The sequence below is a fragment of the Microcaecilia unicolor genome, chromosome 8, assembly GCF_901765095.1.
Source record: "Microcaecilia unicolor chromosome 8, aMicUni1.1, whole genome shotgun sequence".
In the NCBI taxonomy this organism is placed as follows: domain Eukaryota; kingdom Metazoa; phylum Chordata; class Amphibia; order Gymnophiona; family Siphonopidae; genus Microcaecilia; species Microcaecilia unicolor.
The window spans coordinates 77,117,104-77,143,949 of NC_044038.1; the positions used below are offsets into that span (position 1 = coordinate 77,117,104).

General features: G+C 44.3%; 1 protein-coding gene across 1 annotated transcript in view; it reads right to left on the reverse strand.

Annotated features, from left to right (window-relative positions):
* Positions 1–1,016: 1,016 nt before the first annotated feature.
* The window catches only part of LOC115476784 (intermediate conductance calcium-activated potassium channel protein 4-like), a 73,046-nt gene continuing 47,216 nt past the window's right edge, over positions 1,017–26,846 (reverse strand). Inside the window, exon 4 of the mRNA XM_030213362.1 lies at positions 1,017–1,212. Within this exon, the coding sequence (XP_030069222.1) occupies positions 1,017–1,212 (196 nt within the window). The remainder of the gene's footprint in view (positions 1,213–26,846) is intronic.

Sequence of the window (26,846 nt, forward strand, 5' to 3'; positions counted from 1 at the left end):
GTTTTTTTATAATATACATAAATCTGGCCGATATTCAGCTGGTGGCAGTGAGCGTTTTGCTGATCGCCACCAGCATTATTCCTAAATATTCAATGCTGGGCCTTGTCCGGGCTTTAGTATTGAATATCAACCCCTCACCGCGTAAGCCAAATCGCTTAAGGATAGGACTGCTATTTGTGCGGCATGATTTAAATGGTTTACTATGCGGTGAGGGTATGAATATTGGTAATTAGCTCAATTCTGCCCCTGGAATGCCCATAAGTTAGCCGCTTTGGAATTCGGTGCTAACCGGTCATTTTCAGTAGAGACAACCAGTTAAGTGCCACTGAAAATGACCGGATAACCGCAAACAAGCGATTTTACTGGTCGGCCATACACACACACACACACACACACACATATATATATATATATATATATATATATATATATATATATATATATATACACATACATATTGCTTTGATGATATCTTGCTTAAATGTTTAGATTTATATCAATTTGTAATCTGCTAAAACCAAGTTGTTTAGGTTGATGGGCTAAACTTGCTTTGAAATATATAAATTACTCTGAGGTCTATGTAATAAGGACAAGGCTAATGGGATTTTGATATACTGCCTTTCTGTGGTGCAATCAAAGCAGTTTAGAATTATTATATGCAGGCATTTTCTCTGTACCTAGTGGGTTCACAATCTAAAGGCCCTGTTTACCAAGGCGCGTTAGCGTTTTTTAACATGCCTACAATTAGCACGCGTGCTAACCATGCAGGCACCTATAGGGATACTGTAGGTGTGTACATGGTTAATGCGCATACATGGTTAATGTGTGTTAAAGACGCTAACGCACCTATAACGCGGTTTAGTAAACTGGGCCCTAAGTATTGTACCTGTGGCAATGGCGGATTTAGTGATTTGCTCATAGTCACAAGGAGATGCAGTGGGAATTGAACCCAGTTCCCCAGGTTCTCAGCCCTCTGCACTAACCATTAGGCTACACCTTCACTCCTGTAAAACAAATCAATGTTTTTGAACTATTTTTGCACGGAAGCGTAACTTCCAAGCCTTGGGATTGCTCACCATAACTCCAGTGCACAGACAAACTACCTTCCCGCAGACAGTCTGAGGGACCACATCTCCGTACCCAATGGTGAGGAAGGTGATGGGGATCAGCCACATGGCTTTGGTCAGCTGTTCACTCCCATCTGTGCTCTGCCTGTGCCAAAGAGAAAGCTCTGTATATCAGTAAGGAGATATTTATATTACACTGCTGACACATAGAAGGGCTATGAATAGATAGAGGGATGTATTACAGGGCTGAGATACAGGAAGGGGTGAATGGATACAGGGTTCACATACAGTGGGGGAAAGCAATGAATGAATGGATACGAGCCTGCTGTATGGAACAAAAGAAAATGTTGTTATGGGTCAAGGTATGTTAACACTGGGTGAGAAACTGGTTAAGCAACAGAGAGTGTGTAGTCAATGGAATACATTTAGATGAAAGTGAAGAGGCCATGCCAATTCTCTTTAATTATCTTTATCAATGATATTGCAGAGGAATAAAAATGTCTGTCAATGGATGACACATGGGTCTGTAACAGCACAGAGTCTTTGAGAGGGATGGCAAGAAATGAAAGAGAACTGTTAGAGGACAATTCTACAATTGGACACCTTCATTCAGGTGCCCTGAGGAAGTGCAGTGGGGCCCTCTCCTACAGTGTCTGGGCATCCAGATTCCAGAGCAGTAAGCTCGAAGGCTATTCCAGCCATTCCCAACCCAGTCCTTAGGACACACTTATTTCCATTGGGTTTTCAGGATATCCACAAGGAATAAGTGTGAAATAGATTTGCATGCACTGCCTTAATGGCATGCAAATCTAAGTCATGAATATTCATTGAGGATATCATTTATTTATTTAGATTTTGCTCACATCTTTTTCAGTAGTAGCTCAAGGTGAGTTACATTCAGGTACTCTGCATATTTCTCTGTCCCTGGAGGGCCTCACAATCTAAGTTTGTACCTGAGGCAATGGAGGGTTAAGTGACTTGCCCAAGATCACAAGGAGCAGCAGTGGGATTTGAACCAGCCACCTGTGGATTGCAAGACTGATGCTCTAACCACTAGGCCACTCCTCCACTCCACACTTTCATGATATCATGAAAACCCGATGGGACTAGGTGTGCCCCGAGGACTGGAATGGGAATGGCTGCAGATGCCCAAGGTTACATGTTTCTTGTGCACCTAAATGTACAGAATATTACCTATATCCTCTAGGACGCTCAAATTTCTGACTAGTGTGCAAACTTGGTCACAAAATTTATAGACTAATGCCAGTAGTTTAATTGTTAATTTAGGCATCAACTGGCATTAAAAGTACCAATAATAGCCCTTAAGTTGTGTTAACTGGTGCTAATTAGCATTAATTAATTACTCATGCAACGGCACTCAGGCGCTATTCTAAAAACACAGGGCCCAATATTCAGCTGGTGGCAGGCCGTGTTTTTGTCTACTGCTGGCATTAAACCCGGATATTCAATGCCGGAACCCATCGTTGAATATCCAGGTTTTTTTTAACTACTAAAATGTTAACTGGTTATGCTGATATACAGCGCTCACCAGTTAACTTTTTAGTGGTTAAAGACAGGACAGCCATTTATGCGATCCTAGTTGACCACTAAACTTATCTGGTTAGGTGCTGAATATCGGCGTTGAACAGGATAAGTCTTGCAATGTAGCCGGTTCTGTGCTAAGCACTAAATAACAATATTCAGCAGTGATAACTGGTTATCTGCCACTGATTATTAACAGTTAGATACTGATATGATATTTAACTGGTCAGTGTCTGTGTTAGGCTGGTTAAATAAACAGCGATATACACAATTGGCACTTAGCGTCCTTCTACGCCTATGTGGATAAGTGTTCACTTATTTCAGAAAGTGCCAGCAAGGCGCCTAAGCACTATTCTGTATGGGTGAGTGTAAACGTAAAAGAAGGGCGGGGCTCCCAGTTATGTGCATAACTTAAGGAGTACTGTAAGTAGGTCAATGGCTGGCATAAATTGGGCAGGGCCGGCTTAACGGACCAGGTGAGGCTCTGGCCCAGGGAACTGGCGATTAAGGGTGCCAAAATACCCAGATTCTGATCTCACCTAGTCTACAGGTTAAGCCTATTATCCCTCCCCCCCCCCCCCCCCCCCGATCTGGTCTGTCCCCTTCTCTTCACTCCCTCACCGTAGGTCCGGCACTGCTCCCTTATTTCTCTCACTTCCCAGCAGTGTTGGTCGCCAGAGGCAGCAGCATGGCATCTCGCCCACAGGAAATTGCATCTGAGGGGGCTCTGCAGTAGACTTCATAAATTGCTCCCAGGTGCATAGCTTCCTTACCTTGTGTGGTGAGCCCCCCAAACCCCCCCCCAACCCCACTCCCCACAACTGTACACCACTACCATAGCCCTAAGGGGTGAAGGGGGGCACCTACATGTGGGTACAGTGGGTTTCTGGTAGGTTTTGAAGGACTCACATTTACCACCACAAGTGTAACAGGTAGTGGGGGATGGGCCTGGGTCCGCCTGCCTGAAGTGCACTGCAGTACCCACTAAAACTGCTCCAGGGACCTGCATACTGCTGTCATGGAGCTGGGTATGACATTTGAGGCTGGCAAAAAATATTTAAAAAGTTTTCTTAGGGTGGGAGGGGGTTAGTGACCATTGGGGGAGTAAGGGGAGGTCATTCCCGATTCCCTCCGGTGGTTATCTGGTCAGTTCGGGCACCTTTTTGAGACTTGGTCATAACAAAAAATGGACCAAGTAAAGTCGCCCAAGTGCTCGTCAGGGACGGCCTTCTTTTTTCCATTATAGGTCGAGGATGCCCATGTGTTAGGCACGCCCCAGTCTCGCCTTCGCTACACTTACGACACGCCCCTGTGAACTTTGGTCATCCCCGCGACGGAAAGCAGTTGAGGACGCCAAAAATCGGCTTTCGATTATGCCGATTTGGGCGACCCTGGGAGAAGGACGCCCATTTCCTGATTTGTGTCGAAAGATGGGCGCCTTTCTCTTTCAAAAATAAGCCTGATAGTATTCTATAAGTTAAACACCTTTCCATGTCACACCTATGCTCTGCAAAGAAGAAGAAAACGTCCAAATTCTGAACAGGAAAGAAGGTTATTTTTGAAAAAGATAGATGTCTATCTTTTGTGTTCGAAAATAGTATGGACGTTTTTCTGATTTGGATTGGGGGGGGGGGGGGGGGGGGTCGGACCATTTTTGAAAAAAAAAAAAAAAAAAGAAGTCCAAGTGCAAAACGTCCAAAATCAAGCCATTGGGACATAGGAGGAGCCAGCATTTTTAGTAGACTGGTCTCCCTGACATCCCAGGACAGCAATAGGGCACCCTAGGGGGCACTGCAATGGGCTACATAAAATTCTCCCAGGTACACATCTGACCATTGCTCCCTTACCTTGTGTGCTGAGCCCCCCAAAACCCACCCCAAACCCACTACCCCCAACTGTACACCACTATCATAGCCCTTACAGGTGAAGGGGGCACCTATATGTGGGTACAGTGGGTTTCTGGTGAGTTTTGTAGGGCTCACAGTTTCCTCCACAAGTGTAACAGGTAGGAGGAGGTAGGAGCCTGGGCCCACCTGTCTGAAGTGCACTGCAACCCTACTAGACTACTCCAGGAACCTGCATGCTGCTGTGATGGACCTGAGTATGACATCTGACGCTGGCATAGAGGCTGGCAAATAATGTTCTTCATCACAATTTTTGGGGGTGGGAGGGGGTTAGTGACCACTGGAGGAGTAAGGGGAGGTCATCCCTGATTCCCTCCAGTGGTCATCTGGTCATTTGGGACACCTTTTTGTGCCTTATTCGTAATAAAAACAGGTCTAGCTCAAAACATTTAAGTTTTAGTCTTGGATGGTTTTGTTTTGTTCCATTATGGCTGAAAGACATGTAAGTCTTAGGAACGCCCAAGTCCCGCCTTGAACACGCCCCTGGCACACCCCCTTGAGATTTAGATGTCCTTCTGACGGACTTCAGAGAAAAACATCTAAAAAGAGGTATAGAAAATACTGATTTGGACGTTTTTTTGAGATAAACATCCAAATGCAGACTTATGTCACTTTTTGGACATTTTTCTCTTTTGAAAATGAGCCCCAAAGGCTGGTAGCACCTTAGTCCATCAGGTGCCCTCAGCCTTCCTGTCCTTTCCTCTGCTTCTGACTTACACAGATTCTTCTCTGACGATTGTCAGTCAGCGTTTAATAAAATAACAAGCTGCTTGTGTCTATAAGGAAAGTATCACCAGCTGGAGAAGGAACACAACTTTGTGCATTTTTCAGTAGCATGTGTAGTTGCAAAAGACCTGGGTACTTTTGTACCCATGGATGTAATGGCACATTTGGGGACGCCACTGTGTTTGATAAGATGGGCTATAAATGCTATAGATACATTTTCCAAGGGAAACTAGCTGGGTCGTACAGTTTCCTTTTGAGTATGGCCCATAAGCTATGTGAGTCCTCTGCACCCACGTATTTTCCACCTACTTTTGATACAGACAGCAAAAGCTGGGCAAAACACTGCATGAACGGTCTGAAAATCAAATCTGTGTGTGTTTTTCCCTCCCCCAACCTTCCTCCACACCTTGGAAACACCTCTTTTAGTTTCCTGGCTGAAAGTACATTTGTGGTTCTAATCACTTGGAGGGGAACTTACAGAACAATCGAATCAGGTAACAACTAAGTTACCAGACTAAGCGGGTTACAACTTACACTCATAAAAATTGAAACAGAACTCAAAAATAAAATATAACATATAACATACAGCAACTCCAGAACTGGAGGAAAAGCAGAGTCCTTTATATAATTGATTTTAATTACTCAATGAAATGCCTCATAAAACAAATAGGTCTTTAGATGTTTTTTTAAACATTAATAATGAAGTAATTTGGCGCATGTCCAGAGGAAGTGTTTCACATAGTTGGCCCAGCTAGAAAGAATTATGGGAACAATCTTCCTGCAGATGGACCTCCCGAAAAGAGGAAACATCCAGAAGACATTGGCCTTGTAATCTTAAATCTCTTGAAGGGAGATAAACTTTCAGACTTTGCGCAATGGCTAATGGGGCACAGGGCGGGTGTTAGACATGCTGGGGCCCAGGGTAGAAATTAAGCAGGGGGCCTCCAATCCCCTCTCTTCCCTACCCCCTCCCTTGATTTCCCTACCCTTCATTACTACCACACATAAAACAACCTTAAATGACCTCTTCACACACAAAACACAGACAGACCTTAACCAAATACAGAACAAGGGATCACAGATTAGAAATATGAACACCAAAATGGAACTGGGAACCCCAAAAACCTAAACTCAGCAAGTACTGCCACACTGGAGAAATAAAAATAGAAATGCACTTCATTTTCTACTGAACAAAAACATTTAAAAACTAGACCGGGAAGGTGAGGGAGACCCTGGACAGGGGTGGAGAGACAGGGAAGACATGCTGGCCCACGGTGGGGCTCCCTGCTGCCCTGTCTGCTTCCCCTCTAACTCTGGCCATGATGGGGCATCATTATGTAAGGCCGTAAAAACTAACATCAAGATTTTAAACTTAATACTCCAAACAATGGGAAGCCAAAGAAGCTTAATAAGTTGTGTGGTTACATGATCAACCCTACCCATGCCTCCAATCACCCGAGCAGCAGAATTTTGCGTCACCTGTTTATACTTTCTGGGTGCTTATTTTATAAATGAACATAGGCACCTATATTGCTTTTTTGCAATAAGCATAAAATAAGCCCACTATTCATATTTTTTCAGCACCCTCTTTTAAAATTCTTCTCTAAATCCATTTAAAAATTATCCTTCCTTGGAACAGACACAATTCACAGAAGGGCTACCAAAATGGAAAAGGATCAGAAACACAAGCCAACTCGGAGAAGCTTATGAAACTCTGAATTATTCACTGGAGGAAAGGGAAGAGATAATAGAAAAATGCAAATATTTAACAGGCCTCGATGAAAACAAGATGCAAATCTATCTCATACTTATTCATGCTGGTTATCCTGAAAAAAAGACTGTCTAGGTCTACTCCAGGATGGGGCTGAGAAGTACTAATATATGTAACCTTATGAAGTCAGTTTTTAATAGAGATCTAGCTGAGTAGCTACCAGGTGAGCCGACTAGGGTCCAGATGCACTAAACTCCCCACAATTACCTCTTACATTACTGATCCCCTTTGTCACTCACTGATTTTTAAAAAGCCGGGCATGCATGAAGGAAATCGCCTGCAAATGAGCTGCTCACTGTTAGCTCATTTGCATGCAATTATCTCCATAGGTGGGGAAGCCAGTCGGTCAGCTGAGCATGCGCAGAGCAGACAATCACATAGCATGTCTGCTCTGTGCATGCTTCAAGTGGCTTTTTTTTTTTTTGCTCTGTAAAGTGAATTGGGAAAGTGCAGAGCGCACCACTTATCAGAAGAAAGTCAGCCTTTTCTCAGGACTGCTAGGAGCACCAAGAGGCTCCTTGTGGGTGATTGTGTGAAAGTCTTTACTTGCGTCGGCAATATGGTTCTCAAAGCCCTTGTCATCACACACTGCCACGAGAGCGGGGCCCTCGCGTTCACCCCTGGCTGGTGTGTTCGCGCCTAAGTGTTGGCAGCTAGGAATGTAACCCCCTAGTATGCTCTAACCTGTGCGCATAACTCCTAAGCATGCCCCTGATCTGCCCGTGCCCTCCCACAGCCATGCCCCAAAGTTGTGTACAACAGAAATTGCGCACACAGCTTTTAGTACAGTGACTAAGGTCAGTTGTATGCGCAACTGCCAACTCGTGCCAATTAACACCAATTTACATAGTAACATAGTACATAATGGCAGATAAAGACCTGTATGGTCCATCCAGTCTGCCCAACAAGATAAACTCATAGTATAAGGTATGATGCGATACTACATATGGATACTTGATCTTGATTTGTCTTTGTCATTTTCAAGGCACAGATTGTAGAGGTCTGCCCAGCACTGGCCTTGTTCTCCAGTTACTGAAATTGAATCTGTCCAGCCACGATCAGGGCACAGACCGTAGAAGCAGGGGCATAGCCAGACCTAACATTTTGGGGGGGGTCCAGAGTTAACTTGGGGCGGGGGGAACTAGACATATAGGCTTGCATAGTGCTTGGTATGCTCCTAAATAATGCCTTAGAGTGCACTTGATAACGGATTTCTAACTAAAATGTCTGTCCTGCATCAACATAAATAACATGCACACTTATGGAAACCTTGGAAGCAAAAGTTAAGTTGCATTATCCCATAATTTAACTTTACCATTATAGTAGACTTGATTCTGGTCAACCTGTCAACACACATCACAGTATCCTGGAAAATGATTACTGCAATGGCACATATCCCTCAACTTTACTTTATAAGAAATATAAAATACCTTATTAAGCTGTATTAATAAAGTAAGTCTTCTTGTCCCTTACTCAGGTTCTAGTGCTTTATTTCCTTTTTGAAGCTGACATTGAACCAGTTCAAGTTCCTGGAGTTCCTGACAGTGTTCCTTCCACCCCCTTCTCCTTAAGAAGGAGCAGACAAATAAAGGATTGTCTGCCAGATTGTTTGTGAAGCAGTGGCGTAGCTACGTGGGGCCTGAGGGGGCCTGGGCCCCCATAGATTTGGCCCTGGCCCCCCTGGCGATGATCCCCTTGAACCCCCCTCCCACCACCAACCCTCCCCCGCTGCCGTCCGCCCCGCCACCGCATCAGATAGCTCGTTTGCTGCAGCCGAAGAGAGGCTTCTTTAGTTCAGCGCCGGAGTAGCGCCTTCGTTCAAGGAAGTGCACTGCAACCCTGTGATCAGCTGTTTCTGACCAGCAGGAACTTCCTTGAACGAAGGCGATACTCCGGCACTGAACTAAAGAAGACTCTCTCTGGCTTCAGCAAACGAGGTATCTGATGCGGGGGCGGGCGGCGACGGCGGCGGGGGAGGGTTGGTGGCGGGAGGGGGTCCAATGTGGCGGCGGCTGCGGCGGCTGGGGGGGGGGGATGGTGGGGGGGTTGGTGGCGGGAGGTGGTCCAATGTGGTGGCTGGGGGGGGGGGTGACGGCGGGGGGGGGGGGCTAAACAGTGCCCCCCCACCTCGGGCTCTGGCCCCCCTCCCAGCGAGGTCTGGCTACGCCCCTGTTGTGAAGTAACACTAAATCCTGCAAACAAGCTTCTCAGAGCTTATGTAGCAAGCTTAACAGTACCACTTCTGAACACATAAATATCAGTAACTGTACCTTTAAAAAGGCAGCAGTGAATATACAGAACCGCAATATGCATCCTATTGGAAAAACCAGACAAATCAGACTCCTATGGATCCATGCACAAATTATATGCCAGCAGAATCTCTCACCTTGGTCACTTACAGAACACGTGCCAATCCTCACCAATTACAGAATAAAGAATCATAATTAGAAAGGGAAACACTGAGAAATCATATTCTCTGTAAGCAGTACAGCACAGGAGAAACAAAAATAAAAAGAATTATGTACTGTAAGGAGCACAATACAAGATCACTTTCTACCCCAAAACAAAACCCAAAAATAAATTATCTGGATACCCAAGAAAAGTTAAAATGTTACCAACAATAAAGGACGACAAAATGGATACAGCAGCTCATAGGTTTGCTTGCTTTGTTTTGAGTGAACGGGGTTGACCGATAGCCATGTAGAGGAGAGGGAAAGGGAGACCAACCTAATTGGCTTCAGCTTTTTGACGTCTCTTGTTCCGGCTCCCTGAAACGCAGTTCTTCACTGTTCCCTGCACCACTGCCCTTTTTCAATTTTCTGGACCGCAGGCAGCGTCAGTAAGGTAAACACACTGCCTTCAGTGGTCTTGGAAGCTCTCCTTCTGTTCCAGCATCCTGTCTAGGCGGAAAAGGAAATTGTAGCAGAGGGAAAGCTTTTGGGCTGCCGAAGGCAGTGTGTTTACCCTACCGACACTGCCGGCGGCCCAGAAAATTGAAGGACAGCGGTGCAGGGAGTGGAAGGGCAGCCAGTAGTGCCTAAAACACAGGCAATTGGCTGGCCATCAGGGTTGGGGGACCTGGGACCCTAAGGCCCCCCCCCCCATATCTATGCCACTGTGTAGAAGTCTGCCCAGTACTGGCTTTGCTTCTCAATTACTGGTGTTGCCATCTAATCATCACTAAGCTTCTTTGGTTCCATGCCTTCTATACAGGATTCCTTTGTGTTTATCCCATTCATTTTTGAATTCCATTAGTGTTTTCATCTCTATCACCTTTCACAGGAGGGCATTCCAGGTATCTACCACCCTCTCTGTGAAAAAGTACTTCCTGATATTATTCCTGAGTCGGCCCCCTGCAACCTCAATTCATGTCTTCTAGTTCTACCACCTTCTCGTCTCTGGAAAAGGTTTGTTTCTAAATTAATACCTTTCAAATATTTGAATGTCTGTATCATATCACCCCTGTCTATCCTTTCTTCCAGGGTATAGATGTACAGGTCCTCAAGTCTCTCCTCATACATCTTGCGACGCAAACCCTATACCATTTTCATCACTTTCTCTGAACCACTTCGTCTTTTTATGTCCTCAGCATGATACAGCCTCCAAAACTGAATACAATACTCCAAGTGGGGCCTCACCAACGATTTGTACAGGGGAATCAACACCTCCTTTCTTCTGCTGGTTATATCCCTCTCTATGCGGCCTAGCATCCTTCTGGCCATGCCTTATCACATTGATTCATTACCTTGAGATCCTCAGACAACATTACCCCAAGGTCCTTCTCCTGAACTGTGCTTATCAATCGTTCTCCTCCTTTCTGGTACATCTCTATTTCAGCCAATAATTGGCTGTTAACTCCAGTTAACAGTTGAGTGTGCAACTGACCTTATCCTATAAATTGGGCTAAGGGTAAAGTTGGACACCCAATTTTATAGAATTAGTTGGATTATTGTGATAGATAGCACTTTTTGAGTGGCAGCTCCCGTGGGTGGAACAGATTCCTGCTAATACTGGGAAAGTAACCAAACTATATGGCTTTCTGGAAGAAATGTAAAACCTTTTTTGTTTCTAGTCAATGGTTGGAATTAAGGAATATAATCTTAAAATGCTGTAAATAGTGACAAAGGGATTGCAATGTTGCTTTTGTGTTTTATGTGTTTGGGTTTTATACATTTTTTTTTTTTCAGCAAATGGGGTCGATATTCAGTGGGTGGTGATGAGCATTTTGCTGACTGCCGCCGATGTTATGCCTGGAAATTTAATGCTGGGCCATGTTTGGGCTTCAGCATTGAATTTCTGGGCATGTGGAGCCAGACAAAACATAGATGGTTAGATGCAATATTCAGCACTTAACTGGCTATGCAACAGCACATAAATATAGGTCCTATTTATGTGGTTAACCTGGGTGGTTAGGCAGACTGGGTGGACCATGAGGATCTTTATCTGCCATCATTTACTGTGTTAAGTTCTGAAATTGGCACTTAACCGGCCAAGTGCTGACTCTACCCCTGGAACAGCCCCAAAATAGCCAGTTTTGAGTTCGGTGTTAAGCGGACATTTTCAGCACCAATAATGGTTTAGACCCGAACAAGTGAATTAACCAGCCAATAGCCATTTCTGGCTGGATAAATCACTTTGAATATCAATCCGGTTGTTTTTAAGCATTTTTACTTTGTACATTACTTGGGTGGAACTTTTTGGGAAGGCGGGTAATAAATATATATAATATATAATTAAAGGAGAAGATATGGTCTCCTGCAGGTGGTTATTTGTACAGCTGACAGCTGGAAGGTATCCTGAGCCAGAGTAATGTAGGCAGTCTGGTGGGTCAGATGGTCCTTATGTGGCAACATGTTCTGTGTACTGTGTAAAAACTGAAAAAAAAAAGGGGGGGGGGGAAAGGATGGAAACGATCTGTGCTGTTCAGTGTACTCATAAACAATCTGGAAAAGAGAATAAACAGTGAGGGGACAAGGTCTGCAGATCATACCAAAAACCCAAGACTGCTGGTGAGGAATAATGAAGAGGCCTCTGAAATCTAAGGGAGGGGGCATGAAAGGAATGGAGAAGTCTGAGCATAGATAAAGGGCAAATTCTGCTGCAGGCCTTGTCACTGACTTGTGACAAGGACTGTAGGGGGGAGAAAAAGTGCTAAGTCATGCACATGAGAAGGACAGTCCCAACTTCCCCTCTGCAGCGACTGTTTGGCCAAGATCTTACAGTGGCTGAGGAAATTTCCCTAAAATTATTGGCCCAGGGCACTTCAGGGATCAGAGAGGTGAATGCAAAGTCTGATGTTAAGAAAGGATTTATATTGAAAACAGGTAATAAACAGAAATAAAACAAAACAAAGAAAATAAGATGATACCTTTTATTGGACTAACTTAATATATTTTTTGATTAGCTTTCAAATGCAATACCTTCTTCTTCATATCAGAAATGAGCAAATGTTGTCAAATGTCTGAATATATAAGTGAAACATAAAAGCATTTCAATGACTGGGAAAGGTAGGGGTGGGATGAGAGTCAGAAACTGGGAGAGATGGATGGGTGATCCGAGGGTGACAAAGCAGTGTAATTTTATGGTTTATAATGTGACAGGAACCCCAGATCTTTGTTAAGTCTTGTCTAGTGGGTGTCAAAATATTTCATCATTTTAACTTCAAAGCTCTTTCATTCCGACATTGTTTTAAAATGTCCTTTTAGTATTCTCACAAACACACTGTGAATCTCATGTACATACTTGTAAACCACTGTGTCTATGCGCATATACGTTATTTATAGTGATGAGAGGAAAAACCTCAGGGCAGTAAACTTTTTTGACTTGATTGCCTTGGTTTGGAGTTTTCCATGTCTTGGTTTTGAGTTTGATTTTGATGGTGCTCTGAGTTTCGTGATGTCATGACGTTAGGACGTCATGACGCACTGTTCTGCGTTTCCTTTTGGAAGCGTAGCTTAAACATTTTTGATGCTCCATTTTGCAGGCCTGCTTGCTGGCTTCGTATGCCATGGGACTGTAGCTCTCAGGGTACAGGAGGATTCAGTATTTACGCACATGCCCACTATAGTCTGTTTTGCTGGGACTTCTTCTTGCATTTATCATGCACTTTTGTTGCTGTTCCAGGTCAGATGGTGAGGACTCTTGAAAAAGCCTAAGTGAAATGGGTGTGAGACCTCACTCTGTGAGAGAACATTAAGGGAGCAGCAGAGCACAGTACAGATAAGGGGTTTTGATTGATTTATTGTATCACTGAAGAAGCTTAATGAGAGGTTTTTGTTCCAATGATTACTTTTTCACTGTGGGCTTAGAGCTGTTTGCTGTTTTTTCCTGTTGAAGTAGTATGAGGTTTTTCCTCTCATCACTATAAATAACGTATATGCGCATAGACGCAGTGGTTTGCAAGTGTGTACATGAGATTCACAGTGTGTTTAGTTGTATAACTGATTTAATAGTGAATCGGATCTATTGTGGTTACACCCACGGGGCTTTTAGTATTCTCACCATAAAGTCATTGATGCTGTCTCCTGGTTTGGCAAAGTGCTTTCTAACAGAAGTGTCACCCTGGTTAGCTTTGTAGGGGTCAATATTCAACTGTCGGGCGTAAGCGCTTTGCTCACCACCACTACTACTACTATTTAACATTTCTAAAGCACTACCAGGGTTGCGCAGCGCTGTACAATTAACAAAGAAGGACAGTCCCTGCTCAAAGGAGCTTACAATCTAAAGGACAAAAAGTGCAGTCAATCAAGATTGAGGCAGTCTAGATTTTCTGGATAGAGGTACAATGGTTAGGTGCCGAAAGTGACAATGGAGTTATTCCTGGTTATTCAAATTTGGGACCTGTGTGGGCTTCGGCTTTGAATATCCAGTTATTTTTAACCTGGTTAAGACAGCCGCTTAAGTCAACATTCATCACTTAAGCAGCCATGGGTTACTGCATAAAAACAGGACAGACTTTTCAGTGGCGGCCCTACCATTGGGCCACCTGAGGTGGGGGCCTCGGGCAGCACTCTTGTGAGGCGGCATCGACCTGTCCTCCCCAACCCCCTTCCCCCAAATTACCATTTTCTTTTCTTGTTTTTCAAAGGAAGGTGGTGGCAGTGACTCCCATATGCTGTCCTGCAGTTGGTCCTAGCCCCTTCTCTCTACCTCGGGCGGCCCACCTCCAAGGAAACAGGAAATTACATCAGAGAGGTAGGCTGCCCGCAGTAGAGTACAGGAGCCGGGATTGGAGGCAGGACAGCCTATGGGAGTCGCTAACACTGCCTTCTTTTGAAAAAAAAAGAAAAAAATAGAAAAGGTAGTTTCGGGAAGGGGGTTAGGGAGGAAAGGGCAGGGGGGGGGACAGCAGAGGAGCTGGGGCAGCAGATCATTTTCTGCCTCAGGCGGCAGCAGTGGCATAGCTAGGTGGAGCCACGGGGGCCTGGGCCCCCCAAATTCACTCTGGGCCCCTGGTTGTCATTTTCATAGTCTTACCAACTTTATCATGTTTGGCAAGGTAAGATTATTAGGAAAAAATGCAGTGTGCTGCAAGGTAAGTTCTCCTTCTGTCTGGTACTGTTCGGGTTACTTTGTCAGAGGCCATATTCTAGGCAGCCTGATCAGGTCCTTTTGTCGGAGGGCTAATTTGTCAGGGGCTATATTGTGGGCAGGCCATTTTGACAGTGGCTATTATGTCGGGAGCTTTTTTGTTTGGAGATTTTTTTGTCGGGGCTATTTTGTGTGGGGGCTTTTTTATCGGGGTCATTTTGTCGAGGTTATTTTGATCGGGTACCCATGCAAGGCATGTAACTGACAATATTCTATAAATCCCCACACACTGTAAACAGCCTGTAAAAAAGAGATTTAAGGTGGAAGGCAAAGCCTCGAAGAGCTCCAGGTGAACACGCCCTCGGAACTAAACGACTCTTCATCATTGGCAGAAAAACCTCTCCACCTCTTCTGCAAAATGTTCTTTAAATATTTTTAAATTGGTATAAATTTCTTCAAACAGCTATCTCTACTAAATGTCTTCTTGAAACACCACAGTGTTTTTACATCAATAAACTTGTATCCCAGCCACTCCTTCCACTGCTGGGTAAGTACAGAATGCACTTATCTGACTGCCTCTTGCCATCCACTTTGAACCCTGACCGACGATGGCCAGTGTTTCGTTCTAGCTTTTTCAAGGTCGGGGTCTCTGTTCTAGAGGACAAAAGAAAATAGTGGCAAAGAGATAGCGTGTCTGGAGCTGTTTGAGGCTTTTCCTCCCAACTTAAATCTGTTTTTTGCAGGCTGTTTACAGTGTGTGGGGATAGTAAATATTGTTCTGATAAGAGTGGATTGTATTCCTCATCCCCATTTTTTTATTTAAATCTACTATAATAAAACTCACCCTCAACGTTCTGAGGACACTGACGTCAGTGAAGCCAAGCCCTGACTTCCTTCAAAAAGGTTTGAAGGTTCGTGGTGGTGAAGCCACCAAAATCGCTCCAGGCCCCGCCCTCGAAGGGGTTGGCAGGGAGGGAGGCAGGGAGGCGGGGGGGGGGGGGGGAATCGCTCCGGGCCCCGCCTTCGCGTCAAACATCATGACGTTGGGGGCGGAGCAATGGCAGAACAACGAAGGGGTTGGCCAGGGAGGGAGGGAGGGAGGGAGGGAGGGAGGGGGTGTTGGCGATGAAAACCTTACTAGCACCCGTTTCATTTGCTCTGAAACGGGCCTCTTTTACTAGTATTCTATAAATTGAGTAGTTGCATGATGCCAAACCTACAGCCCATCCATGCTCAAAGACCACAAAACAAGAGAACACCTCTACATGAAAGTCCAAAGAAAGCAGAAGAGTACAGAATGCAACACGAGCTTCAATGCAGGCAGTATTGAACAAAACGCCTTTTTTAGCACTAAACAGAGACCCAACATGGGGCTGTGTTTCAGCAGGAGAGCCCGCTTGCCTCAGGGGCCAAGGATTACACTGCTGGTAGGACAAAGTAGTGTATAGTGTCTGAAGTAAAGTTATCCTGATGTGATTATGTGTGAAAGGATTGCACAGATGGGAAAAACGCTAGCCAAAAAAACGCCTTAGCACCAACATCGCCACTGCTAGCAGTTCTCCTGCCGAAACACGACCTAGTGTTGGGTCTTTGGTGCTAATAAAGGTGTTTTGTCCAACACTCCCTACATTGAAGCTTGTCTTCCATTCTCTACTCTTCTGCTTTCCATCCATGTTCAACCCATATGAATGCCCCCCTTGAAGTTACAAGCTAACCCCTGGATTCTATATATGGGGTGAATTCTATAAATCGCACTAAAAAATCGGCGCTGAAAAAAAATGCTCAAGCGCTATTCTATAAGCTGCACCTACAGTTTATAGAATAGTGTTTAAGTGCAGGAGTTGTGCCTAAATTTAGATACGTCCATTTGCACCAATGAAAATGTGGTGAAATGCCCCGCCTAAATTTATGTGCAGAACTCCTTTATTCTGTAATTACACAGAGCATCCCTATATATATATATATATATATATATATATATAACAAGTATGGAATCAAATTAAAACAAAACTTAAATGTGGACAAATGCAAAGTGATGCACATTGGGAAGTATAATCCAAATCATAGTTACTTGCTACTAGGGTCCACCTTTAGGAGCCAGCAACCAAGAAAAAGATCTAGATGTAATTGTAGACAATATGCTGAAATCTTCTGCCCAGTGAGTAGCAGAGGCCAAAAATGCAAACAGGATGCTAGGAAATATTATGAAAGGGATGGCAAATAAGACCAAAAATACTATAATGTCCCTGTATCGCTCCATGGTGGGACCACACCTTGAGTATTGCGTTCAGTTCTGGTCACTGTATCTCAAAAAAGATGTAGCGGAATTAGAAAAGGTTCAAAGAAGAGTGACCAAAATGATAAAGGCTAAAGAGGATAGGGCTCTTCAGCTTGGAAAAGAGATGGATGAGGGGAGATATCCTGAGTTGTGTAGAACGAGTAGAAGTGAATTGATTTTTTAACTCATTCCAAAAGTACAAAGACTAGGCGACTCTCAAGGACGTTACATGGAAATACTTTAAAAATAAATAGGAGGAAATACTTTTTAATGCAACAAATAGTTAAGCTCTAGAATTCATTGCTGGAGGATGTGGTAATAGCGTTTAGTGTATCTGGGTTTAAAAATGGTTTATACAAGTTCCTGGAGGAAAATTCCATAGTCTGCTACCAGACCGACCCACTGCTTGCCCTGGGATTGGTAGCATGGAATGTTGCTACTATTTGAGTTTCTGCCATGTACTTGTTACCTGGATTGACCACTGTTGGAAAAAGGATACTGGGCTAGATAGACCACTGGTCTGACCCATAAGTACATAAGTATTGCCATACTGGGACAGACCAAAGGTCCATCAAGCCCAGCATCCTGTTTCCAACAGTGAACAATCCAGGTCACAAATACCTGGCAAGATCCTAAAAAAGTACAAAACATTTTATACTGCTTATCCCAGAAATAGTGGATTTTTCCCAAGTCCAATTTAATAATGGTCTATGGACTTTTCTTTTAGGAAGCCGTCCAAACCTTTACCACATTCTCTGGCAACGAATTCCAGAGTTTAATTACACATTGAGTGAAGGTAAATTTTCTCAGATTTGTTTTAAATTTACTACTTTGTAGCTTAATCGCATGGCCCCTAGTCCTAGTATTTTTGGAAAGTGTAAACAGACGCTTCACGTCTTCCCGTTCAACTCCACTCATTATTTTATAGATCTCTATCATATCTCCCCTCAGTCACCTTTCCTCCAAGCTCAAGAGCCCTTGCTGCTTTAGCTTTTCCTCTTAGGGAAGTTGTCCCATCCCCTTTATCATTTCCGTTGCCCTTCTCTGCACCTTTTCTAATTCCACTATCCAGCTTATTTTTGAAAGAGAAAAACGCCTATAGTGCGACCTAAATCGGGAGATAGACATTTGTCTCGCAAAGGCGCCCAAATCGGTATAATCGAAAGCCGATTTTGGGCGTTTCCAACTGCACTCCATCGCGGAAACGAATAAAGTTGACCGGGGCGTGTTGGAGACGTGGTGGAGGCGGAACTGGGGCGTGGTTATCAGCCGAGGAGAGATGGGCGTCTTTAGCTGATAATCGAAAAAAAAGGCGTTTTACCGTGATTTTGGGTCACTTTTTTTGGACCCTTTTTTTTTCACGAACAAGTCCCAAAAAAGTGCTCCAACTGCCCAGATGACCACTGGAGGGAATCGGGGATGATCTCCCCGGACTCCACCAGTGGTCACTAACCCCCTTCCACCAAAAAAACCCCACTTTACAAACTTTTTTTCCAGCCTCTATGCCAGCCTCAAATGCCGTACCCACCTCCATGACTGCAGAATGTGTTTGATCCTCTCACAGCCTTTTCCTGGGTCAGATGTGGCTCTCGGGTGCAGTACAGGGTCACATCAGCATTGCATTGTGGTGAGTGTAGGGTATTGGGCTCCGTGATTTCATTAGCTTGTGTTACAGTCTCACGATGTTGGTAGTTGGTAGGCTCTTCTCCCATGGTGCTTTTCCCCCTGCCTACTGGGTCAGAGTGTGCCCTGTTGTGTTTCCTGTTGTAGTGGCCATTTTTGTAAGCCAGTTTTAGTTCCCTTTCCTGTGTTAGCCACATTAACAACTTAGTTCTTCCCTTGAATGTGGCTGAAAGAGGGCATTGTACAGCATTCTGCCAGCTCTGACCTACTGCTCATCTCAGTACCAGGGAGACTCGTTGCCAATGGGGCACAACCTCTGATCTGCAGTTAACTGTGAGTAAACGCGGTTATTCCAATAAAGGACGTTTTCGGAGAGATTAGTCTTCAGGTGTCAACTGGTGTGCCAATGTTATATGGCAGCAACCAGTCCTACAGGCCTGCGTGTATGCAGGTCCCTGGAGCACATTTAGTGAGTACCGCAGTGCACTTCAGCCAGGTGGCCCCAGGCCCATCCCCCCCCCCCCCCCACCTGTAACACTTGTGCTGGTAAATGGGAGGCCTCCAAAACCCACTGTACCCACATGTAGGTGCCCCCTTCACCCCTAAGAGCTATGTACATTTGTGGGTAGTGGGTTTTGGGGGAGGGGGGTTGGGAGCTCAGCACCCGTGGTAAGGGAGCTATGCATGTGGGAGCTTTTTCTGAAGTCCACCGCACTGACCTAGGGTGCCCACTTGGTGTCCTGGCATATCAGGGGGGCCAGTGTACTAACAATCCTGGCCCCTCCCATGACCAAATGGCTCGGATTAGGACGTTTTTGAGCTGGGCGTTTTTAGTTTCCATTATCGCTAAAAAAAACAAACGCCCAGCTCAAAAACGTCCATTTTTTCGAAAATTCGGTTCGGCCCGCTTCTTCACGGACCCGTTCTCGGAGATAAACGCCCATGGAGATAGGCGTTTCCATTCGATTATGCTCCTCCATGTCTTTTTTGAGATGCGTCAACCAGAATTGAACACAATATTTGAGGTGCAGTCGCACCATGGAGCGAAAAAAAAAAGGCATTATAACATCCTCATTTTTGTTTTCCATTCCTTTCCTAATAATACCTAACATTCTATTTGCTTTCTTAGCCGCAGCAGCACACTGAGCAGAAGGTTTCAATGTATCATCAATGACACCTAGATCCCTTTCTTTGTCCGTGACACCTAACATGGAACCTTGCATAACATAGCTATAATTCGGGTTCCTTTTTCCCCCATGCATCACTCAGTAAGGCTATTCTTATGTTCTTATGGAGGGATGTGTGTTTGTGTGTGTGTGTGTTGGGGGGGGGGGGGGGGGGGGGGACAGATCTCTGCTGTCCTCTTAGCAGAAGGAGGAAGTATTTGGACTTACATAGTAACATAGTAGATGACGGCAGAAAAAGACCTGCACGCTCCATCCAGTCTGCCCAACAAGATAACTCATATTTGCTGCTTTTTGTGTATACCCTACTTTGATTTGTACCTGTGCTCTTCAGGGCACAGACCGTATAAGTCTGCCCAGCACTATCCCCGCCTCCCAACCACCAGCCCCGCCTCCCGATCTTGACTAAGCTCCTGAGGATCCATTCCTTCGGCACAGGATTCCTTTATGCTTATCCCACGCATGTTTGAATTCCGTTACCGTTTTCATTTCCACCACCTCCCGCGGGAGGGCATTCCAAGCATCCACTACTCTCTCCATGAAAAAATACTTCCTGACATTTTTCTTGAGTCTGCCCCCCTTCAATCTCATTTCATGTCCTCTCGTTCTACCACCTTCCCATCTCCGGAAAAGGTTTGTTTGTGGATTAATATCTTTCAAATATTTGAACGTCTGTATCATATCACTCCTGTTTCTCCTTTCCTCCAGAGTATACATGTTTAGTTCAGCAAGTCTCTCCTCATACGTCTTGTAACGCAAATCCCATACCATTCTCGTAGCTTTTCTTGACAGATGACTAAAATCCTTCCCAGGACAGGACATGCAGGTGTGGGGAAATGCTGGAGACCAGGTGAATGCCACAACCAACTGTACAATTTTGTATATGGCTGCTGGGAGGCTCTACTAAAACTCTAATCACCATAACCGAAAAAGCAAATGAGAGCTTGCCCAGAGAAACTGGTGCGAGGGAGGGAGAAGAAGGGTTACAGACTGCTTCCTCTCCATACCAAAGGATGGAAAACAGCAGCAAAATACTAATTCTGACTAGAGAGAGGCTCCTGGGACCAGAAAACAGGAATGACTTAAAAGGCTCTGGGTGGGAGTGACACAGAGGAAATGGGAATGATGGTGTTGGTGGTGGTAGTGGTGGTTGTGGTGGGGGGCCAATGCAGAGACTCAGGAGAGTGGTGACTTGGTAATAGAGTGCTGATGCTCAAAAGTTGTCATTTATAGCCGTGGCTGAACTTACTTAATGAGGAACAGTGATCGATGCTCAAAGGTAACTGCATGCAAATGAGTTGTGTGGAAAAGCTGCAAGCAGTTCGATAGAGAAAGCACCTGGCACATGTGCAGAATGGTCTCGTGGTAAGGGTTGATGTTCTGCGCACACCCAGGCTTGAAAAATGGCAACAACTGCTCTTTGGCCCCTGCTGTAAAGGTGTGTCATGCATGTACGTTCATGGACTATTCTTTTTGACTACCCTTTTTTTGTTGTTGTCTTTTTTTTATTGTTGTATTTTGTGTTTGGCAACCAGAGCACTTTTCCTTTTATTTTTAAAGGTTGCACTACTGTTCAGGGCACGCACACACACTGCACGTGAAAAATGGTGCAGACCACTCTTCCAAGAAGCTGCTCTTTCACATGCAACGCCACCTTGGACCTACGAAAAAATTTTAAAAGTTACAAGTAGGATTCTCTTCTGTGCATTGCACGGAAACATCTGTGCATTGCATGGAATGCTCATTTTAATACATTTGCATCTTGTTTTCATTCACTGCTTTCACAAATGGTAAAAGCATCGGCAAAACCCTTTAAGCATTAGGTGCACATAACGTATGCACAAAAGTAGTTAAAACCATGAAAACAGAATATTACAAGCCCGGTAAATTTTGAGCATCTGGCCGAGATTGGGGATTTAGAAATGGGAAGAGAGCAAGGACTCTGGGATTAGATGGAGATTTGGATATGGACTAGCGGGGATTTAGGACTGAGCGGGGAAAGTGGGCGAGCTCAGAATTAGAGGTTGAGTGGGGATTCAGAGATCAGGTGGGAGAACAAGGATTTAGGAGGCAATGGATATTTACTGATTGGATGAGAGATCTGAAGTATGGGGAGGAGTAAAGAAAAGGTATGAATGGCTGGAGAGGAAATGTAGGGCGAGGCGGTGAAATGGGTCTGTGAAGGGGGCAAAAGAGGGTGGAAGCTGCAGGACAGTAAATTAAAGGGGTTCAGTAGGTAAGGGGTTCAAGGCAGGGGCGGGAACGAGTGGAAGAAAAGGAGCAGGAGATAGTGAAGGGATAAGAACTGGGGTGGATATTATTACATAAAGTAGGAATAGAGGAGTAGGGTGAACAGAAGGAACAGGAGGCTGATGAAGAAGTGAGAGATAGGTTGCACAGCAGGCTGATTCTAGCTTCTAGGGGTTTCCAGCTCCATTTTTTTTTTTTTTTTTTGCTTCTATGTTTTTGGTTCCTTAGTCTGTTTTGGTGAGGGTCTGTCCATGTTTTTTGCATGTGTGTATAGGAATCTGTAGCTGTTTGCCTTGGTCTCTTTTTCCAAATAAGTGGTGTTCAAGGGCCTGGTATAATATTTTCAGTCCTGGGACTTCATGCTGCTATGGTGTAGCAGCTTTGCTTCATTGGCTCTGAGTGTCTTTTTTGGCGGAGCTTTGTGTTTTGTGACAGTTTATCTAGTAGGGGAGGGAGTCTGTGTTGCTGTTACTGAGATGATGCCAGAATTTCAATATTTTCATATGATAGTTTATATGGGAAAACATCCTATTTTTGTTCTGCACCCAGGGGGTTGGTGCCTAGATTTAGGTGTCTTTTATAGAAAAGTCCTTTTAACTTTTATTGTTATAAGAGGAAATAACCTCAGAACACCATTTTGCCATTTAGAAAATGATCGGGGAAAATGATGTAGGTGTTTTGGCCATGGAGAATCAAAGCAATTTGAAAACTTGATGTAGCATCACTGCGAAACACTGACCAGCATCAGGCACTTGAGAAACTTCCAGGTTTGAATGTACTACATAGCAGTTGGGATCAAATTTTTGAAAAGTATTATTTGAATTTGGACTGTTGAGAATCTATTAAAAGAATGGAAGAGATAGAAGAGCAGTATTATTTGAAGTGCTGAATGGAACTGAATATATTAATCTGTTTTTTTCACAGATGACTGAAAGAAGAGATAGCTATATTCCGCCAGATTCTGTATAAGTCATCCAAAGTTGGGTGTGGATCCCAGATAAATTAATTAGTCAATTAAGGGGCTCTTTTACTAAGCCATGGTAGACCTAACGTGTGGGTAGCATGTGCTAATTCGACACAACTATTGAGTGCATGCTGTTTCCTGCAGTAGAAAATAATTTTCTATTTTCTACAACGGGGGGCATTCCCGGCAGTAATCGGAAGCGTGGCAACATTGCTGTGTGCTGACTGATTACCACATAAGTAGTGCATGAGCCCTTACCGCCAAGTAATCAGGTGGCGGTAAGGGCTCAGGCAATAAATAGCCACGTGCTACTTTTAATATTAGCGAACGGCCATTTTACCGCCCCATTAAAAAAAAAAGACCTTTTTACCTGCCACAGTAAAAAAAATGGTCCAGCGCACGCTGATTTTATGCATCCAAACTAGCGCAGGTCACTTTTTACCACAGCTGTGTAAAAGGGCCACTAATGGGCTCATTTTTGAAAGAGAAGGGTGTCCATCTTTCAACATAAATCGGAAGATGGACGTCCTTCTCCCAGGAATGTTCAAATCGGTATAATCGAAGCTCGATTTAGGACGTCTTCAAGTGCAGTCCATCGCAAGGATGTCCAAAGTTCAAGGTAGTGTGTTGGAGGCGTAGCGAAGGCAGGACTTGGGCGTGCCTAACACTTGGACGTCTTTGACCCATAATTGAAAAAAACAAGGACTTCCCTGATGAACACTTGGATGTTTTCACCCGGACCTGCTTTTCTTACGACTAAGGCACAAAAAGGTGACCGAAATGAACGGATGACCACCGGAGAGAATCGGGGATGACCTCCCCTTACTCCCCCAGTGGTCACTAACCCCCTCCCACCCTCAAAAAACATATTTTAAAAATATTTCGTGCCAGCTTCAGATGTCATACTCAGGTCCATGACAGCGCATGCAGGTCCCTGGAGCAGTTTTACTGGGTACTACAGTGCACTTCAGACAGGCGGACCCAGGCCCATACCCCCCCTACCTGTTACATTTGTGGAGGAAACAGCAAGCCCTCCAAAACCCACCACAAACCCACTGTATCCACATCTAGGTGCCCCCTTCACCCGTAAGGGCTATGGTAGTGGTGTACAATTGGGGGCAGTGGGTTTGAGGGGGTTTGGGGGGCTCAGCACACAAGGTAAGGAAGCTATGTACATGGGAGCAATTTATGAAGTCCACTGCAGTGCCTCCTAGGGTGTCCGGTTGGTGTCCTGGCATGTCAGGGGGGACCAGTGCACTACAAATGCTGGCTCATCCCACGACCAAATGGCTTGCATTTGGTCATTTTAGACATGGAGATCTTTGGTTTCGAAAATCGCCGAAAGTCAGAAACATCCATGTCTAGGGACGACCAAATGTAGGGACGTCCAAATTTAAGGATTTGGACGTCTCTGATGGTATTTTCAAAATGAAAGACGGACGTCCATCTTGTTTTGAAATACGGGTTTCCCCGCCACTTGATTTCACCGTTTTGCAAGGACGTCCCTATCGCAACTTGGACGTCCCTTTTGAAAATGCCCCTCTAAGTGCTAACAATCAATTATTGAAGTTAATTGGCAGTAATTAAGAGTTAACTGATGGATTCTATATATGGTGCATTGAGGCACACACATAGATTTGTATGCACGCTTAACCTATGTGCGCACCTCAATTGTTTAACAAGTCACTTAGTCATGATAATTACAATCCATCTAGATCAATCCCCAATCCCCCAAACAGATGTCCTGCATAATCATAACCCCCCCCCATTAAAGCCCCATTTGACCCTCCCCCCGATCTGATCCCACCCTCCAAGACCTCTCTGATTCTAGACATCCCTTCAAAACCCCCTAATTCCCAACCCCTCCCCCAACCATCCTAAGACTTACCCAGTGATATCTCTGGTTGTCTAGTGTACACTTATGCATAGAAATGGCAGTAGTGCACTCAACTGATAATTGTACCCTAAAATGGCATTGTAGGTAATTGTGAGGGAGTGTGTACAGGGGAAGGGCATGGGCAGGGAAGAGGTGGGGCCAACATTTACACACTTACTCCAGATTTTATATATGGCGCCGAATAATGTGTGTTGGATTGAAGATGTGCACACAAATTAAATTAGCCAATGCAATCAATTATTGCAGCTAATTGGCAGTAATTGGAATTTACATGCGCATCTTCCTGCATGCTATTCAATATGACCAGGTGCACAAATCTACTAGTGTGCAACTCAAAAGGGGGTCATGGCCAGGAGCAGGGCAGGGGTGTTCAATAAAACTGAACGCGTTGTTATAGAATATCATCATTCCCATGCTCAAATGCCAAGACTTGGGCACCAGCATTTACACCAGGTTGGCATAAATACCAGCGCCCCACTTTGGGTGTGGGAATTGGCTCTAAGTGCTATTCTATAAACAGTGCTGAATTCAGAATGCTGTTTATAGATCTGTGCTGCTTTTTTCTAGCACTGATTTTTCACAACTTAGCAAACATACTCTTGAAGCATTACAGCTCCAGTGATTTCATTTCAAAGAAAAACACTGAGTAGTGAAACACTTCTCAGATGATGTCAAGATGACTTTTGGTTTGGACAAATGTGCTAAAGCAAACTTCCATAAAGAAAAACTGAGTAAAACTGAAAACATCTCTCTGACTGAAGACTGTGACATAAAGGAACTTGAACAGGAATGTTTGTATACAAATATCTGGAAGTGGAGGAAGGAGGGGGTCTGGTGACGTTCATAGAAGAGTAATGCTGTTAAAAGCTGGCACATGTATTATTCCTTGTGTGGCGAAATGGTGAATTTTTCAGCATGAGAATTATAATATTTCATGAAGTGTTTTTCTTTAGTTTGGCCAGCAGGTGGTGCATGTTTATGTTTAAAGCAGTCACAGAAAAAATAACTGTTCCTTCTTTAGTTTAACACCGAGAGGAAATAACCTGTAGTGATGTGGCCAGCTACTTTTAAAAAATGTTGTTCTGGTCTCTGATTGGCCCAGAAGCTCAAATTCAGCCGGGATGTACTGGCTTTTCCCCGAGTCTCATATAGGGAGAAGAGAAAGAAAGATCTCTTCACTGAGGCCCTGTAAGCAGTTATTCTGTAACCTGTGAGCAGCTATATTTCCTGTACTCTCCAGGCACTATCCAGGTAGTGACAAAATGTTTAGATAGTTTTATAATTGATCCTTATTCAGTTACCTGTTATTTACCTTTTATTTTCCATCTGTTTTTATAGTTCACTGTTCAATATTTTTATGAAAATAAACATAATTGTTCATTTGCTCTGATGTCCTGGACTGACTAAGAATCCTGGTGGTTTGTGTGTTGGGTCTGTGGGTGCTTTCTAGGAACTGTGGGACCACTGGGAGTCTGGCCCCAGTAACCTAGAAATCACCAGGGAATACTTTCAGAGTTGGAGACTCGTTCAGAGGCAAGTGGGACCCAGTTGGTGGGAGGAGGGTGCTAGTATAGAGCACAAGTGGCAGGTGCAGGCGGACCTGAACTGTACAGGGAATAGACCCTCTAAGTGACCGCAGGGATAACCCCAGGTGGGTGATAGGCGTTTCGTGACACCTTGACACAGCCTTACTGGCAAAACTGGCTACAATCAGTGTGTGTCGACAATGGAAGCAGCTTAAAGTTAAGTTTTAAAATAATTTATATTTACATCCCTTTTTTGGATTGGATCCTTAAAAGCTGCTTCGGTTAGAGCTTTAACAGACTTGTTCCAAGGGTTTTTTTTATGCCTATGAAGTGATTTCACCCTACATAATTCCTACCATTATTTCTTCCTTAATACAGAAGTAGAGGAAGGGATCTGAGGCCTTTTCCCATTGGATATTTCTGTACTCGAACAGAATTTTGATATCATAAGTACAGTCAGCCTGTATGGTAGAATGAGTTATTTTTAGAAGATTGTAATTCTTATCTTTCTTTCTCTGAAATTATTAACTTTCAGTGGAGAAAGAAGCAACAATCTAGCACAAACTACTGAAAGAAAAAAAATC